The following is an 18,590-nucleotide window of genomic DNA, read 5'->3' on the forward strand; positions in this document are numbered from 1 at the left end:
AAGGCCTTCTGGGTAAAATATAGTTGGGAACAGACTTTTAAAACCTGTGCAGAATATCAAGCAAAATAATAATTATAGAAACAGCAATAGTTAAAAAGACACTTTAGTTGGTACAGTGGTGCACACCTGTAATCCTAGCACTATGGAGGCTGAGGAAGGAGAATCATGACTTTAAAACCAGCATAAGGAGCTTAAGCAACTTAGCAAGACCCTGCCTCTGAATAAAATATTTTATAAGGAGGGCTGGGAATGTGACTCAGTGGTTGAGCACATCTGGGTTCAATCCCTGGTATCAAATACAAAAAAAAAAAAAATTATATGATAATCAATTATTAGAGAAAGACATAAAGATAAGTGTAAACTTTTGAGGAAAAGATGGAAGTAGTTTGATAGAAGACAACATCAAGAGGGATTAGAGCTGCTCAATTATAGACACAAAAGGATGTCATTGGCTGGTAAATGTAGGGATACTGGAGATAGCTTGTTTTGGTTTATTGACCTTGTTTGTTTCTTTTGCACAAAGATTGGGGTAAGTCACATGATAAATCCTTGCAGGAAAATTTGTAGCATGTGGGATGATTAGGCATTTTGAACAGAACTTCATCTCTCCATGGCTTTATGCATTTAGTTAGTTTAGTGTGTTCTTTTTCAGCTGCTAACTTGGTATTGGAAAATATTTGTATATTTTGAAAAATAAATGTATATGTAACATTTGTGTATTTTGAAAAATAATGCAGCTTATCATGTATCAATGATACATGAGCTATTTTACTGCACATAAATACATATGAATCATATATGTATAGTCAGGGTGATGTTACTTCTCTAGGGAAAAGATAAAGAGTGAGGAAAAAAAGAGCCTTGGATAGTTATAAGAAACTTCTGTAAGTAAAAGAAATGGTTAATAATAGCCTCTGGCTTATGTATAAGTCTTTATGGTGATCTCTACAGATTTAAAAGATAAATAGCTAAAATTTCAGAATCTGGTCATTTCACATAAAAATTTAGAACTTTGCTTGTCAAAAAAATTAGAACATCTAGCAACAATCAATTCATGTTTCTTGGATGTGGCAGACCTCCTTTAGCTGGTGCCTCCTTTTTTTCCATTTGCCATAGTTATCACAGTTTCCTGTTATGTATTATTTCTGGTCCTTTTCAAAGCTATTTAAGCAAGAAATTTTTGAATTTGAAGTCCCTAATTTGAGAGCTTTGAGAAGGACCTTACAAAGGATGGAGAAGGTGAAGGTGATATGAGGTGATGGATTAAGTGATTTGAATGTTAATATCTACATGGACACTGAAATATCCAAGAGGGCATTTACAGAAGTCAGGATGTAATGATGGATGTGAACCTGGTTTCACATTCCTATGGAACTGAGAGAAATAGCAGGGAAGTCAAACATGCAGACATATCTATGTAAAGAATAAGAACTTGTCTTTTCTTTATTTTAAAAAATAACATGAAAAAAAAATACTAAGACCTCACTGAAGTTCTATTACCAATTCTCTGTCATCAGCTGGATGTCTTTGAATTCTTTTATTCTTGATGTTAACTGCCTGGAATTAGTGAAAAGACTCCACAAGTTAAGAACAAAGTCCATCACAAAGACTGCCTTTGTTTCAGGTGCCAGTCACACATTTCAGTGTCTCTGAACCATACAGATTTTGCCCAGTCTTCAAAAGATTTGGGATTTCCTACAGCCCCTTCAATTTTGATAATTTGCTGTAACAATTTTTGGAATTTACAGAAAGTGCTGTTTAGATTACAGTTTTATTAAAAAGGATACAGATTAGGAGCAACCAGTTGAAGAGCTGCTGCATAAGACAGTATTTGATGGAGGTGGGAGACAAAGACTTTCCACACACCTTCTCCTTATAGAATCTGGGAATGTTACCCTCTTAGCATATTATTGTGTTCACCAGATAGACGTTCCACTGAACCTCAGTTCCTGGAAATTTTATTGGGTTTTCATGAGAGGCATTTTTTATTAACTAATCCACTATGTGACTGAGCTCTGTTTCTAGCCCCCTAGAAGTTAGGTTGGTCCAAAGTTTCAAACTTATAATCATGTGGCTGACTACCAGGTCCTGTTCTGCAGTTATCCTAGGGCTTACTGTAAATCATCTCAAAGGCATAACAAAAGACATTCCTGTCACTCAGAATTCTAAAGCTTTTGAAGCTGTGCCAGAAACCAGAGACAAAGACCAGGTATATTCTTATCAGAACTCTAAATTCTTCTACTAATTGCTGTTTTTTGAAATCTCTCCATCTTCTTCCCAATTACTGCTAAGAGAATGTAGATGTGACTTGGTTTTTCTTCCCATTCCTCGGGAGTATTGCAATTATTTATATAACCAAAAAATCAAACAGACTCAGAGCAGAGATGGAGAGGGAGGATTGGCAAAACTAAAGGTAGGCACCTCAGTCCAAGAGGCTAGAGGGAGCTGGTAGTTGGAGTAGAAGAAGAGGTTGTTGTTGTTGTTGTTTTTTGTTTGGTTTTGTTTTTTGGTACTGGGTATTGAACTCTGGGGGACTGAACCACTGAGCCACACCCCCAGCCCTATTTTGCATTTTATTTAGAGACAGAGTCTCACTGAGTTGTTAAGTGCCTCCCTATTGCTGAGGCTGGCTTTGAATTCTTGATCCTCCAGTTTCAGCCTCCCTAGCTGCTGGGATTACAGGCAGGCAGGCCATTGTGCCTGACTAGAAGAGTTTTAATCTCTGTTTTTGTGCCCACCCTCCCCCTTTTTTCTGAGAAGGAAGGTGGAGCTGTCTCTTAGGTTATAACCTTGGGTGTTGTGTTTTTTCTTGGGAGGGGCAGACCTGAGCCCTCATACCCTGCTTGACCCAGCTCAGAAAAGAGATTCCTAGATATTTCTGAGATCACTGATTAGGATCTTCTTAACTTGCCTCAGGCTCCCCCATACTTGAGAAGGGTATTAAATGACTATCCTAACTTGCCTATCCCCAGAATACTTCCATTGTGTCCAGTTCCCAGGGAAGATGCGAGCAGTGAATATTGTGATTTCTCTGTACCTTCCAGTCTCTGATACCCCTGTCAAACAATGTTGAGGACATGTAGTAAGTTGCCCAACCTTGAGCCCCAAGAGTTAGAAAGGAGTTGGTTGGGGGTTCAAGTCTTAGCAATTATGTGTACAGGAATCTTCACTACTCCATTTAACCCCACCATCACCACTGTTCTGAACTCCTAGCCTCAATTCCAGGAGCTCATGTTCCCCTGGGTACAGCAAAGATGACCTTTTTAATCCCTTGGCACTGGTCATTGTGGATGGTTTTGTAGAGCTGTTCTTTCTCTTCTGGATGTGGGGGTAGAGTGGAAGCCAGGCTTGAAGAGTTTTGGAGACTGTGGAAGGAGGCCCTTTGTTCCTGTAGGAAACAGATTGATCCTCAGCCACCAGATCCAGAGGGAGATAGGTCTGCAGGGAAGAAGAATGAGACCCCAGGGCTTGAAGAAGATTCTTGGAGGTTGGAGAGATGGTGTGTGGAGAAGCACATTACCAAGGCTGATATTCAGATGGAGCCAGACCTGCTCATTCTGAAGGAATCCCTGCTTACCATCCTCTTCTTCCTGGAGACTCTTGGCCTCTGTTCCCTGGCAAGGAGAAATCAACAGGGAAGGGGGATAGCTGGGATTTGGAAGGGATGCTTTAACTTTGGGTTCCTGTGGGGAATGGGGACCAGAAGGTCATGTGTATTACGGGGACTAGATGTCTGAGTACCAAGCAGGAAGCTGGGTTCTTGGTCAGTTTTCCACCAGGCTCTACCTGTTCCTATCACCAGTTTTCTCTCCATCATTTTATCCCATCCCCCCAAAAAACTTATTTGGCTTCTCACCCCACAGGAGCAAGGAGACTGGGAGGACTCCTCCAGCTACATGAGTAGAGGGACCTTCTCAATCTCCAGAGTCTTCAAAGCCCTTCAACCCCTGAGTCTGCTCCCTTTACACCCTCTTCCCCTTCAGCTCTGTCAACACACAAACTAATTCCTCATTTCTAATAAGAACTTAATGTGCCTTTTTAACTTAACATGAGAACACCTTTTAGCAAAAACCAGTTGAGCTACTGGGAGGCTGAGGAAGTAGGATCCTAAGCCTCTGCAACTCAGTATCTTGCTGTCTCAAAATTAAAGGGCTGGGGAAACACTTCAGTGATTACTTCAGTGATCGAGCATGCTTCAGTGGTTGAGTGCCTCTATGTTCCGTCCCCAGTGCTGTGTGCTTGCACACACACTGAGGGAAATTTTTTGCTTAAATAAAATTTAGCAAAATTTCAACCTCAGATATCTTCAAATTTGATCCTTTTAAGGACAGAACTTAATTTACCTAAGGTGTACATTAAGGATATGACTTTTGTTCTTAAATATTCCCTTAAGAGTAACTATCCTGGGCTGGGGTTGTGGCTCAGTGGTAGAGCACTTACTTAACATGTGTGAGGCTCTGGGTTTCATTCCCAGCACCACATATAAATAAATGAATAAAATAAAGGTCCATCAAGAACTAAAGATATACATAAAAATATTTTTTTAAAAAAAGAGTAACCTTTCAGTAAATCATTATTTTGTGCGTGTTGTGTGCTAGGTATAAGGAAAATAGCCCTCAATAACTTTAAATTCTACCCTCAACAAATCGTGGGATGTTTCAAGGTATTTTTAGGAACAGAGAAACAAGGGACTCACTTTTAAAAAAGAGTTGAGAAAGGGTTTTGAATTTAGCATACAAAGAACCAGGAGTAAAAACTATTTCTGACTGAGAAATGAGTTTTGTCAGGGGCTTAGAGATAACTGTGCTTCTTTAAGTATTAATAGCCTGATGTGGAACCTAAGAGATGAGGCTGGAAAAATGGACAAGGAAAGATCATAAAGCTTTTTGTTTATAAGACACCAAGAAGTTTTAAGTTTACCCTGTAAACAAAAGGAAATTAAAGATTTTAAGCAGAAGAATGATTTGATGAGACTACATTGATGACAATGTGAAAGAAAGGTGGATTAGAGAAAAGAGATCAGTTTAGAAACCGTTTCAGCAAAATAGTGTGATGGCCTGAAGTCATGGATAGAAAAGACATATTCAGAAGGAACAAATAAGAAGAAATGTGAAGGATATTAGAATGGCTCCCAGGTACTCCTTTTGGGCAATTAGTTGAATAGTAATGAGATTAAGTGAAATGAGGCGGTATGCAAAAAGAAAAGATTGGTAACCTGGCACTGGGGCCCACACCTGTATTCCCATTGATTTGGGAGGCTGAGGCAGGAAGATTGAAAGTTCAAAGCCAGCCTTAGCAATTTAGCAAGGCCCTGAGCAATTTAGTGAGATCCTATCTCAAAAATTAAAAAGGGCTGCCTATGTGGCTCAATGGTTAAGCACACCTGGGTTAAATCTCTGATACCAAAAAAAAAAAAAAAAAAAAAGGTTGGGGGGAACAAGATTGAATACAGAAAACAGATTTGGCTTTCATGCTATTTTGTGACATATGGATCTATAGCACAAGAAATCAAACCTGAAATTTTAGTGACTTATTGTGGAAGCCACAAAAAAGAAAAGATAATATTTAGGGTGCACAGACTATGATTTTTTTGTGGGGGTGGACGGGTGGTGGGTGGGTGGCGGGTACCAGGGATGGAGCCCAAGGCACTTAACCACTGAGTTACTTAGGGCCTCAGTAAGTTGCTGAGGCTGGCTTTGAACTTCCAATCCTCCTACCTCAGCCTCCGGAACCTCTGGGATCACAGGCATGTGCCAGTGTGACTGGCTTTACCCTTTATTTTTTATTTTGAGGCAGCGTCTTGATGAGTTGCCAACTCTGGCCTTGAACTTGTGATCTTCCTGACTCAGCCTCCCAGTCTCTGGAATCCTGGGCAAGCACCACCACACCCAACTCACATGGGTTTCCTAAGGGAGTTTATAGTCAAGACTGACAAGGTATTAGATCAGTTAGGCAGTTGGGATGTGTTTTGTGAATGGAAAGAGGGGATATGTTGATAATTAAGATATTTACACCTTTCATTTTTGCTGTTGTCTTTCTATTTTCTAGCAATTTCAATGAATTTTACTCATGCTTAAATCTTCTATTTAAAAAATCACTTTAAAAAGAATAACTAGGAGCTGGGGTTGTGGATCAGCAGTAGAGCACTCGCCTAGCATGTGCAAGGCACTGGGTTCAATCCTCAGCACCACATAAAACTAAATAAACAAATAAACAAACAAATAAACAAAATGAAGGTGTTGTGTCCAATTAAAACTAAAAAACATTTTTTAAAAAAGCATAACTATATGTTCTTTTAAATTGATCTCCTGAATTTTCCATTGTTTTTTCTTCCCATATACCACATACATAAGATATATTCATTTTACATTAATTTGGTATTATATTAAAATGCCCAAAAAACATTCATATTTTGTACAAAGTTGTTGATCACCTTTAGAACATTATTATCCTGAAACAGTTCCCATTAAGCAAAACTGGGGCAATTTAAGCAACATAATAAATAATGAATAAAACAATAAATATTATTAGATATGGAAAATGACAAACCCCAAAATAGGCCTGAGAAAAGGGGAGTGAGAAAGCCAACCATACATTGGGAGCATTAAGCCTTTCCTAGTACATTCTTTCCTGGTGATAAAACAAACCCTGGGGAGGAGGTGTCCATCAAACCTAGAAAGGCAGTCTCTGGGAAGAGGCCAAAGCATTAATCCTTCCCTGAACAAATCCTTTAGGATACCAACCACTGACCCAGGCCCTCCATCTGGCCCAGTAAGATAAATCCCAGATACTAACCACCAACCTCAGACTCCCTCCCATTTTGCCCAATAAAACAGACCCCAAATTCCTGAGTGCTCAAGCTGAGACACTTAACCTACATAAGCCCAGTCTCCTCTTTTTATTCAGTGGCTCATTTTCCACCAGAAGAGTGGGTCCATCAGATCCATGACACCATTCCTAAATAAAGGCTTTTGGCTGATCTGTAAAGTTTGTGTCCCGCCTGGTCTTCTTGTGCTTACAACTCTTAGGTTATTACCTTTAAAAATATCCATGAATTCATGCTGATAAAAATAAATTATTGGCTATATAAATACATGGAAGAAAAGGGGCAAAAATTCTTTACAGAAGAATTCCAAATAATATATAGGTCATCCACTTTTAGGAGTTGGAGATAATTACCCTCCACTTGAATATAAGCTGGATAATAGTGACTCATTTCCAAGGAATAAAGAATAGAAAGGTAAAAATAGTAACTTTAACATAAAGAGGCCTGCCAGCATCCCCTTAACCTCATATAATATAAACTTCACCTATGATAAGATGTGATGATATTATGTATTCTCTGATATAATGTGATAAGAGAACTTCATCCTTGTGTATTTTTTCTGAAACTCCATAATCCCAGTCTAATGGGGGGGGCGGGAGGGGACATTTTAGTATCAAGGACCTGAGAAAACTAGGAAAGATTGAAAAACTTTTAAAGATCAGAGGGGAGACTAAAGGAGAATGGAGGGAGATATTCTAGATTTGATCCTAAAACAGGAAAAGGAGATTGGGAAAATTGGTGAAATTTGGACAAATTCTATAATTTTATTAATAGTATTATGACAATGTTAAGTTTTTTTTCTTTTTGGGGGGATACTGGGGACTGAACTCAGGGGCAGTTCAACACTGAGCCACATCTTGAGCCCTATTTTATATTTTATTTACAGAGGGTCTCACTGAGTTGCTTAGTGCCTTGCTTTTGCTGAGGCTGGCTTTGAACTTGTGATCCTCCTGTCTTAGCCTCCTAAGCTGCTGGGATTACAGGAGTAGGCCACTGTGCCTGGTCCCATCTTTTAAATTTTATTTTGAGATAGAGTGTTACTAAGCTGTGCTACCATGCCTGGCCCAGTCTTTTCTTTCGATAGACTTTCTTTTAAATATGTGGTTCAGTGGTCGAGTGCCTCTGAGTTCAACCCCAAGTACCAAATAAAAAGAAAAATGCAGAATAACAAATTAATGAGTTTTTATAAGTTATGTGGTGTTTGGCCTCTTTTTCTAATTTACATTTTATTCTATATTAATCTTTAAAGACTACCAGTCTGAAATCAGCCTTTCACAAATTAAATAATAATTTCACATTACATACTTATATTATATCAAGTTTTCTGATCTCACCCAATCCTTAGAAAGGATTCTTTTTTTTAATTGATCTATGTTGGATAGACATGAAATACTTCTAGTTAAAAAGAGTATCTGATCCAGAATGTCAGAGATTCCTTCCTGTTTTTCAGCATTTTTTTTTAAAGCTCATGGTAGAACTTGTAACCTGATTTTCAAAATGGACAAAACAGTAGCATGTGATATTTTATATTTAGTATTTATCGCTTACAAGTGATCAAACATGCAGACCCTGAGACGTTAGTGTTGGTGATTTACTGCTTTGTAAATAGTATGCATTATCTATGTGATATACTCTATATTGGCTATTTATGTCCCTAAAGTAAATGAAGCCTATATGTTTTTGTTTGGGGGGGAAAATGTATCCACTGTGAAAGCATACTGGTTGAAGCAGCATACTGAGTTCTTTTTTTCTTTTGTGCCACTGAGACTTGAACCCTTATGTGCCCTCCCATTGAGCTATAGCCTTGGCCTTTTTTAAAATTTTGTGACAGGGTATAGTTAAATTGCTCAAGCTGGCCTTGAACTATGGATCTTCCTGCTTCAGCCTCCCTAGTAGCTGGGTTTACAGATTTAAGACACCACCCAGCTCTTGTTTTCTTTTTAACTGAAGGGTTATAAGCATCAGTCAGAATATTCTAATTTCAGACAATTTCTCTAGAGTTGTATCTAAGATACACACATAAATAACATGTACATGTGGAGATAAAAGCATAAAGTTGATTGTGGTGGTTAATACAATTCTGGGAATTTCCAGAGGGATTCCATTTCAGTAAATGATCTGATTTGGGCATTATGAGAAATAGTCTAATTAGAGGGAGAAAAACAGACTTTTTAGCTTAGAAATCGTCAGCATAGGCTCTGAATCATTCTCTCTTGTTGTACATTTAATTGGCAAGTCAAATAAAATGTATTACTTTCTATAAAAGCATTTCCCACAATTGGAAACAGCTGTTTTTATTGTAAATCTAGCTTTTATCTCAGCATTTATTCAGCTCTTCGACAAGAAGATTCCCCGGGGTGATGTGAGCTGTGAAGCAAAGGATTCACAACTTGAATCTGGGAACTAAAAATCTTTATCAAAAATGTATAAATAGTTTGCTATTTAAGTTCATATTCTGTTACTGTGTAACCATTTTTATGACAACCAGTTTTGTTTTAGTTGTTAACACACTTCCCAAATAATTATGAATTATGAATAACAAAAGTAAATCTTTTTGTGTGTGTGGTGCTTGGGATTGAATCCAGGGCCTTGTGCATGCAAGGCAAGCACTCTACCAACTGAGATATATCCCCAGCCCCTCCCAAAAAATATTTTTAAGTAAAATTTTATAACATACTTCAATTTTGGTGGAAATGAACAGTTTAAATATCTAAAACTTTCAAAATACATGAAAATTTATATCATCTTTGAACTGACTACTACTTTTATCATTCCAAATCTAGCACACTTGACCTGTTTTTTTTTTTTTTAGTAGTTTACCCAAAGATACTTATAGCATTGTATATATCAGACGTTCTAATTATTTAAATAATTGCCTAGTTATTTGGGAATATATAGTGTTTAACTCCAGTAGGTGTCTAAAACTCAGTTATAGAAGTTTTAATATTGAATTTAGACTAAAGAAATATGTTTTAATATTGAATTTAGACTAAAGAAATATATGTTCTATTAAACCAAACTATTAATTTCATACACTGTGTTTTCTTAACTAATTTATATTTTGGCATTAAGGAAATTCCTCATTTTTTAGCCTAGGATGCTCTGGCTTCAATGAAATGGGTTGAATTTTTATTGTCATGTTTTCTTTGTGATGTCTCTATCCTTCTTCACATGGACACAACAGTGGAATTGCCTCTAGTTATTCTGATATCTTTGCCTATTTGAATTTTCCTCACACCCAGGCATCTTTTATCTCAGGTTTATTTCACTTCTTCCTATGTAGAATTCATTAAAATCTCTTGAAACAAATTGACTTCAAAGTAGCTTCTTGACATCTGCTCATTTTTGTGTAGAATGTAGAATTTCCGGAATCTTATCCTTAAATCATTTGTGTTTTTTTTTCCTTTTTTACCTTTCCAACATTCTTATCCATAATTTCATCTTATTGTTTTTGCTAGAAAAGTAGTCTTTTCTCATCTAAATTGACACAGGTGATTTCTCAAAACCTGTCTTCATCTTTAAAGTTCATCAAATAATAGCCAAATAAAATCCAGACTCTGTCATAACTAGTTTCAAGGCTCTTTCTCATGTCCAAGTTCCAAGTTCATTTTAAATTCTTTATATCCTATGTCTATTATCTCAATTTATGATTCTCTTTTATTTTCCCTTTTTAGTAGTAGCCTGCTTTCTGGTTTACATGAAGGGCTTTATTTCCAATAAAGAATATATTGGTGACCAATATATACTGCCAATTTTACTTAGATAGGCCTTTTTTGTGATTTATCTGTAATTTCTACTTCCTTTACTTATGTGTATAGAATTTTTAAACATATTTCTGAAACTTTGATCTGAGTAATGATACACCCAGTTGTTTTTTTTTAATCCCCCAAATTTTGTAAATTGTGAAATTATCACTTATATTCCCTGTTTGCTTGTGAAATACTTATGTATTCTTAACAATAAATTGAAATGAAAAATGATGGGAACTCTCTAATGTCAAAATTTTTTTGTGTTTTTTGTGTAGTTTGAAAAAGTATGAAATTTTCTTGAACTTCAGTACACACATGCCTCTTGTACATTGAGGAGTAAAGCGTTTTTACACATTCTTCCAAGCAGATATAAAATGACCACTGTTAGAGACATGAACAAACATTCTTTATATGATAAATATACCAAGAAAAACAGTAAATTTCCTAAGTCACCTATGAATTAGAAGAACCAAAGAACTGTATAAGGGAAACAGAAAACTATTTTGTCCTAGTAAAGAACTGAACAGAAAGACCATTTCTGGTTCATATTCATCCCTTGAGCACATGGTTTTATTGCCATAATCCAGAACATAATCCCAACTCTACATAAACTATGGTGAAGGATTGGTGAATTAGAATAGTCACTTCAGAGAAGCTTTTTTTTTTTTTAATTCTGCAAGTACCTCAAGCCCCAAAGGTAGCTATTTTAAGAGTATTTCTTGGTTAGATTTGCTTTACATTTAAGATAAATAAATAATAGATTATTTCTAGCTCCATAATTTAGCTTAAATGTCTGTACTTTTAAAATTTTTACTTTACTATTTAATGTTATTCTGTCAGTGACATAAATAAATATTTAAACCGTAAAAATTCCATGTTACGGCTAGTGTGTAGCTGCATGGTGGAACAAGTTCTTAGCATGCGTAGTTCAATCCCTAGCAGCAAAAGCAAATAGATAAATATATAGATAAACATAGGGAGCCAATTTATATGTAACAGTCACTAAAAATTGTAAAATCCTTTGAATATTGTAAAGTGATTTTGTATTACATTATCTCATTTCAGGTCTCACAACAATCATGTGATTTAGAGTGCTTTATTAAACCAAAATTTGGGCACATTTACTTGCCTCGCTCCTGTAATTTAATTTATTGCTGATCTAGGAATCAACCCCACGATGCCCTTCTCCATAGTCCATATACTTAACACCATTCCACATCAATTCTGCATTCCACTGTTCCAGTTTTGAAAACAGGTATATTGGTCTCTGTTGAAATAGATTCACTAGTTCTCTCTGGACAGTATCTTGTTCTTCCTTAACCACTGTACTGCATAATGGGACTTACGTAAGAGTATGTTTCTGGCAGTATTGGAGATAGTTTTTGCAGATTTCATATGATTTCTGCTGTTAGCCTAATTTTAACACACTTTTGTACATCTTTAACAGGTTGTTGCTTCTTGCACATAAGTTACAGCATCATTTTTCAATCTTAAACTCACTTGCTTTACATCATTGTGTAATGTTTTTTTCAGGTGTTCTCATCTTCTTACTGTTCCTATAACACTGTTATTGAATGAAATAAGATTCAGAGCTGATGATTATCAAGCCTAGAGATGTCTATCTCAGGAATACAACTTTATTCTCTTTAAATATGGAATAATTTCATGAGGAACTCTGCTCTATATGAACAAGGAATTCAAACAGACTTTTAAAATTAAAACCTTCCTGAATGAAATTTTATTCCAGTCTCTTATTAAATCCTAAGAATAGGCTGCTGGCCTCCATTACTTTCAGGAAATGAAAAATGGCTCAAAAGCTAAGTGAGCTAAGCCATCTCTTTCTCAATTGTTTCAATTTCTCAGGAATTGCTGTACAATGCTGCCAATAACGATCTCCGGGGATCTGACCCCCATTCCACCTCCCACTGCCTCCTCTGCAGCTCCAGATGCCACCAAAGAAGGAGCTTTGAAGAAAGTGCCTGTACCCTCTTTTACCCTGAGGTGGGTGAGGCCAGGCAGGGTGATTCTCAGGATATCCTGATGATCAAAGGTATAGTTGAAGCCTTCATGAAGACTTTCTTGAAGATGACCAAGAAATTTGGGAAAAGTTACCAAATAGCCTAGCAACTGAAGACAGAGCTCAAGAATGGATGGCACAGTTGCCACCTGAAATACATGATGACGTGCACAACCCTAAGCAAGCTCCTTGAGGGCTTATTTCTATCAGTACTGAGCATGTAGAATACACTCAATATATGGTAGTTCATAACTTTAGCAAAGACTTTATAAAAAGTGCTCTCTGACCCCCTTTTTTCCCCTGGCACTTAATCTATGATTGTTTGGCCATTTATCAGGAATTCTAATAGAGTTCAATGATGTCTCAAGCTTCTTGGCCACTATTGTCTTCTGTCTTGACTGTGTCTGGGTAGGGAATATATATCTGTCCCATATATGAAGTTTTCAGTATTACTACTTTAAAGTCTTCATTGTTTTCTGGGCTTTTACTTCTTAGATGTTTTATTATGATACTTAGCTCTTTTGGTTTTTCTTTTTTTAATGACATTTAACTCTTTAGTGGAAATCTTATCCTATCTGAATCATACTCCAGGGGGATTATTAACACTGTTAGTTTTTAAAATCCCTTTTATCTGTTTTAAAAATTCAACAATAAACAATCTTGCTTCTTGAATAGATCTTACATCATTCATCACTGTGTTTTAGAAGTAGGTTGTACTATCACATTAGTTTCCCTAAAAATCTAACTTTTTACTCTTCAATGGCAAGTCTTATATCTCACCTGAGTAATGCTGCCAGTAGCCTGCTGAAAGAGTATTTACAGTGATGTGATTTACAAAACTACTTAATTAAAACAAAGCTTGGTGGTCTACTATTCCTCTTAAAGAAAGCAAAATATTTGAAACTTAGCTCCATTCATTTCTTCTGTCCCTGCATTGTCCTTCAGTGATTTAGTCACTTCTTCATTAAAGATGTAACTCTTAGAGGCAGATCTTAAAAATCTCATCTTCAAGTATTTGATTTCCTTTATCTTTTGTGATCCAATGATATGCTTCAGCTTTTTATTTGTAATTTGTTTTCAAGGTAAAAACGAACATTTCAGAGTACTCCTAGAGGTTTTTGGTTTTTTTGTTTTTTTTTTAAACAAACATGAAATGGACATTTCATTGTGTTTTTTCAACAGCTGGCTTTTTAGATAACAAGCAAACTGCTATCAGAACCAACTTTTACTCAGGAAAATAAACTTTCCTGAACAATAATATACTTTTCAGAAAGAGATATGTTAAATTATGCTACATCGATTTGGAGTTTTCCTAAAATTATGAGACTATTTGAATGGAAATTAAATTTGTTTTCATGGCTTTAATGTACAAACCAAGATTCCTTCACTATAAAACTTTAAAGGAGATTATTCTACTCCATGGATGAATTAATTTCCAGTTCTTTCAAAATTTTCTATAGAAGAAGTACATAGAGTGTAAATAATTTTTCTGAGAATTAGAAAGGTTGTGTGAATTTAAGGTCCAGCCCTTTACTGTCTATCCTTGATTTTAATAAATAAAATACTTACATTGGATTTGTTTGTCAGTTATGTTATGAATTTTAATCAGAAACCAGGAGTGGATTTGTATTTCAAAATGGTAAAACAAAAAGTATATTTTTTGTTCATTCTTCTACTAAAACTAGTTTTCCCTCTGCTAATGTAACCAGAGAAATTATGAAATCTGTGAAATTCTGCCGCAACATCTAGTGTGGTTTGTCCTTTGTTTATTTTTCTCTTATTGCCAGCTTACAAGTCATGTTATTACAGTGAATGGCAGTGACAGCAACTGAAATACACAGTTATAATACAGAGTGAGTGATTTGACATTATTGTTAGACCTGAAGTTTCCTATGATTTCCATCTCTTCCTATCTTTCTAGGTTCCCAGTCAAACTCAGATAAACCTTCCCAGCGACCATCAGAGAGCACAAATTGTAGCCCTACCCGGAAAAGATCTTCATCTGAGAGTACTTCTTCCACAGGCTAGTACTATTTATTTTAACAGATTTTCAGGGTTTCTCACCTGTTCACCTGTTGTGAATGACTTACAATATAATTTTATTATGAAAACTAGTGTGGCCAGGCACGGTGGTGCACCCTTATAATGCTAGCTACTTCGGAGCCTGAGGCAGAAGGATTGCAAGTTTGAGGCCAGCCTGAACAACTTAGCTAAACTCTGTCTCAAAAAATAAGAATAAAAAAGGGCTGGAGACGTAGTTCAAAGGTAGAATGCTCCTGGGTTCAATCCCAAGTACTCAAAGAAACAAAATGAGAATTAGTAATAATGTACATTGAAACAATATAAGTCTTACTCTTTAAAAAGCCGAATTGAATTTAGAACATGTTGCCTAACAGGGGAGTATGGATTGGAGGCATTTAATAAGTTCTTATATACATGTAAAATTCTATGGTAAAGTAATAACTTCCAAAGAGCATTCACAGATCTCTGAGGACATGCAAAATAATTATTAGGCATGAGAAGAACCTCTGTTAATTTGTTTTTTATCCTCAACTTTTAAATTTCTTTTTTTTTTTTTTAAGTTAATTTTTTTCTTAGAGAGAGAATTTTAATATTTATTTTTTAGTTTTCGGCAGACACAACATCTTTGTTTGTATGTGGTGCTGAGGATCGAACCCGGGCCGCACGCATGCCAGGCAAGCACGCTATCCCTGAGCCACAATCCCCAGCTCCTTAAATTTCTAATATATGTTTATTTTGAGTTATACAAAACTGGGCCAGATGCATTAGTGCACGACTGTAATCTCAGTGACTTGGAAGGCTGAGGCAGGAGGATTGCAAGATCAAGACCAGCCTCAGCAACTTAGTGAAGCCTTAAGCAACTTACTGAGACCCTGTCTCAAAATAAAAAGGTCTGGGAATCTGGCTCAGTGGTTAAGTGCCTTTAGGTTCAATCCCAGGCACCAAAAATAAGTAAGTAAATTAAACCCAACTAATTAATACAATATAACATATTTTTATATTTTATACACAGATTTAGGACTGAGGGATGTAGTTTAATGGTGGAGGAACCATGTGCTTAGCATGTACAAGATCCTGGGTTCAATCCCTACCATATACACACACAAAAATTTATGGATATGCCCCTAATTTTATTTAAAAAACATATCTGAATTTACTGAGGATTAAGAAATAATTTTAAACTTATTAATATTATCAGGAGAGATTGGGAGTAGCATGTTCATTCCAGGCAGTGAGAATAATATATATAAAACAGCGAATAGGGTGTTCAAGAAAATAAATAAAAGAACCATTATAGTTAGAATAAAGACAGTTTTTCAATGTAAAGCTGGAAGGCTAATTAGGGACCAGTGGTAAGAAACTTAAACACAGTGAAAGGTAGAAAGTTCTTAAGCAAGGAAATGACATATCTTTTACTTTTCTCTCTGTCTTTGGTTAGTAGATCTCTTATGCCTTTTAGCCATAGCATTTAGTTTTTTCATCAGTATAAGTCTTCCTGTCAAATTGTATCAGCATAGTATTTGTTGAGTTTACTTAATGATTATCTACAACATTCTAGAAGCTCTTTATTAGAGGTACTGTGCCAAAGGTACAATGAAATCTTATATTTTGTTTGGGTTTTTTCTTTCTTTTCTAATACTTGAGATTCAACAGTACTTCTGAGTTAGCCCAGCCCTTTTTGTTTTGTTTTGTTTTTTTTAATTGATTGCTCAAAACGTTACAATGATATTGACATATCATATATCATACATTTGATTCAAATGGGGTATGAATTCTTATTTTTCCCATGTGTACAGATGGCAGGATCACATTGGTTATACAGCCATGTTTAAGGGTTTCACTCATCTGATACTCAGTAAGGCCTTGATCTTGCAATCCTCCTTTCTCAGTCACCCAGATTCTTGGGATTACAAGGATGCTCTACTTTGCCCAGCTATACAGTGGAATTTAAACATCAGCAATAGTTTATTTTAAACATTGTGTTTCTTATCCTGTTTTGTTTTTATATTACATTAGATTTTCAAACTCTTTAACAAGGAATGACTAATTTTTATGTGGTCTATCTCGACTAGGGTAAAGTTTCTCGGCTTAATTTAGTAAACAGAAAAGAGAATATCTGAATCCATAAAGTTTCTCTTACCATGAGACCATTAAATCAAATGTGTTTTAAGGGTAATTGTTGGTAATGTACATTAGGATTCAAACATCAATAAGATAAAGTTACTACTATCAAGAATTCAGGCATATTCATCAATAAACAGTATGTTAAATTCTTTTCACAGAGCAGTATACAAAATGTGGTGACATGGGGCTGGAACTGGGCTCAGTGACAGAGCACTTGCCTAGCACGTGTGAAGTCCTGGGTTTGATCCTCAGCACCATATGAAAATAAACAAATAAAAGTAAAGGTGTGCTGTCCATCTACAACTACAGAGAAAAAAATTTAAAAGATGTGATGACACACTGATCCCTTCCGATGACTAATGTTGTTTCCCCTGAAAAAGTAGTACATACACTGTTGTATATTAAATTTAAGTATAAATAAGTGGGACAATATAAAGTTTACAAATGTGTTTAACAAAGTAACATTAGTACATCCTCAGAAAGGCACAAAATCATGAAATAGAATAGGGGAAGAACATATGACTGTGTCCAAGGAGTAGTTATGATGGTAGTGGTTGAAAGTGAGGCGTAAAAGTAATAATGTACTTTATCACATGCAGTTTGCTTTTCATTCATAGGAGCTGAAACTTATTGTGGATGCAATTAGGAATTATGGAATGATTTTGAATAAGGAGGATAAGTTTTTGGCATATTAGGCAGAATCAACAAAGATTCACAATTCTAAAAAAATATCTCCCAGTCCTAGGGCTTAAAATAACAATAACTTTTTTTTCACGTTATGTGACCATCAAATATCTGTTCCCCAAAAAAGATTATTGAAGTCTCCTGCATGTTATCTTCTCTAGTACCTAAGCTCACAAAACAGCGTCTCACAATTGTTGCTTATCTTGTGTGAGAGAGGAAAGGGTCATAGTAAAGCACAAGTTCTTCCTAGAACTGATATGCATTATTTCTCACATTTCAATGTCAAAGCAAGTTCAGTTTTATATCAGTGTGGACTGAGAAGTGTAATTCTTCTAAGGTAGGGCAGCAAATATTTATGAATACACATATATGTGTTTTAGAAAAATTTTACTTTGTAGTGTGGAAAATGGAGTGTAACAGAAATATATGAATATATTTAATTTAAATTGTTTTCAGGCTGTTGAGATAGAGATGTTTAACAGACAGCTGGAAGTAGTGGTTTATATTTTCAGTGGCCTCTCTGTAGAAATACAGACCTATCAATACATGTGTAAACTTGAATTTGGCAATGAGTGAGATTGCCCAGGAAGAAATTATAACATGAAGAGATGAATGGGACATAGACCTAAGAAACATTAGCATTTGGAAGGGAAGAAAAGAGGAAGAATAAATGTTAGTGAATGTGACTGTTGTAGATGCCTAAAAAAGGATAAGGTAAAGAGTAGAAAAAAGTATCAGTATCACAAAGAAGTGAAAGATTTAAACAAAATGTTGAATGACTGGGAGAGTAAGAACCATAGTCTAGGGGTATGCAATTAGAACAGTTTGTGAGCTTGAAAGGGTAATTTAGAACTGTTAAAATTCTGGTGGCCAGATGGGGATGTAGCTCAGTAGTCAAATGGTAACCTAACATGTGTGAAGTTCTGGGTTTCATCCCCAGCACTGCAAAAGAATTTTGGTGGCATTACTACAGATTAGAGTTATTTATTACTCTTGTGATGGATTAGATGTACAGAGCTAACAAATTTGTTATTACCTTAATCCTAAAACTACTAGATAAAATATGGCAACATTCTTGGAACATTACCAAACCTTGAAATAATAGGAAACCAGAGATCTTTTTAATAAGTTTGATTCATAAATAAGCACTAGAGCTGTCGAGCTGTCC

At 35.8% G+C, this 18,590-nt stretch overlaps 1 protein-coding gene across 4 annotated transcripts in view; it reads left to right on the forward strand.

Moving 5' to 3' along the window:
- Positions 1-18,590, forward strand: part of Ash1l (ASH1 like histone lysine methyltransferase) — a 174,505-nt gene that overhangs the window by 57,219 nt on the left and 98,696 nt on the right. For 3 of the 4 annotated variants that reach the window (XM_046421554.2, XM_058571916.1, XM_046421552.2), the window contains exon 4: positions 14,514-14,615. The exons of the other annotated variant lie outside the window; for it this stretch is intronic. In XM_046421554.2, the coding sequence (XP_046277510.1) occupies positions 14,514-14,615 (102 nt within the window). The remainder of the gene's footprint in view (positions 1-14,513; positions 14,616-18,590) is intronic. 4 annotated transcript variants of the gene reach the window in all.

Source organism: Marmota monax, unplaced genomic scaffold (genome assembly GCF_021218885.2).
Source record: "Marmota monax isolate L192 unplaced genomic scaffold, Marmota_monax_Labrador192_F-V1.1 WCK01_AAM20220418_F8-fsc00108, whole genome shotgun sequence".
Taxonomy (NCBI): domain Eukaryota; kingdom Metazoa; phylum Chordata; class Mammalia; order Rodentia; family Sciuridae; genus Marmota; species Marmota monax.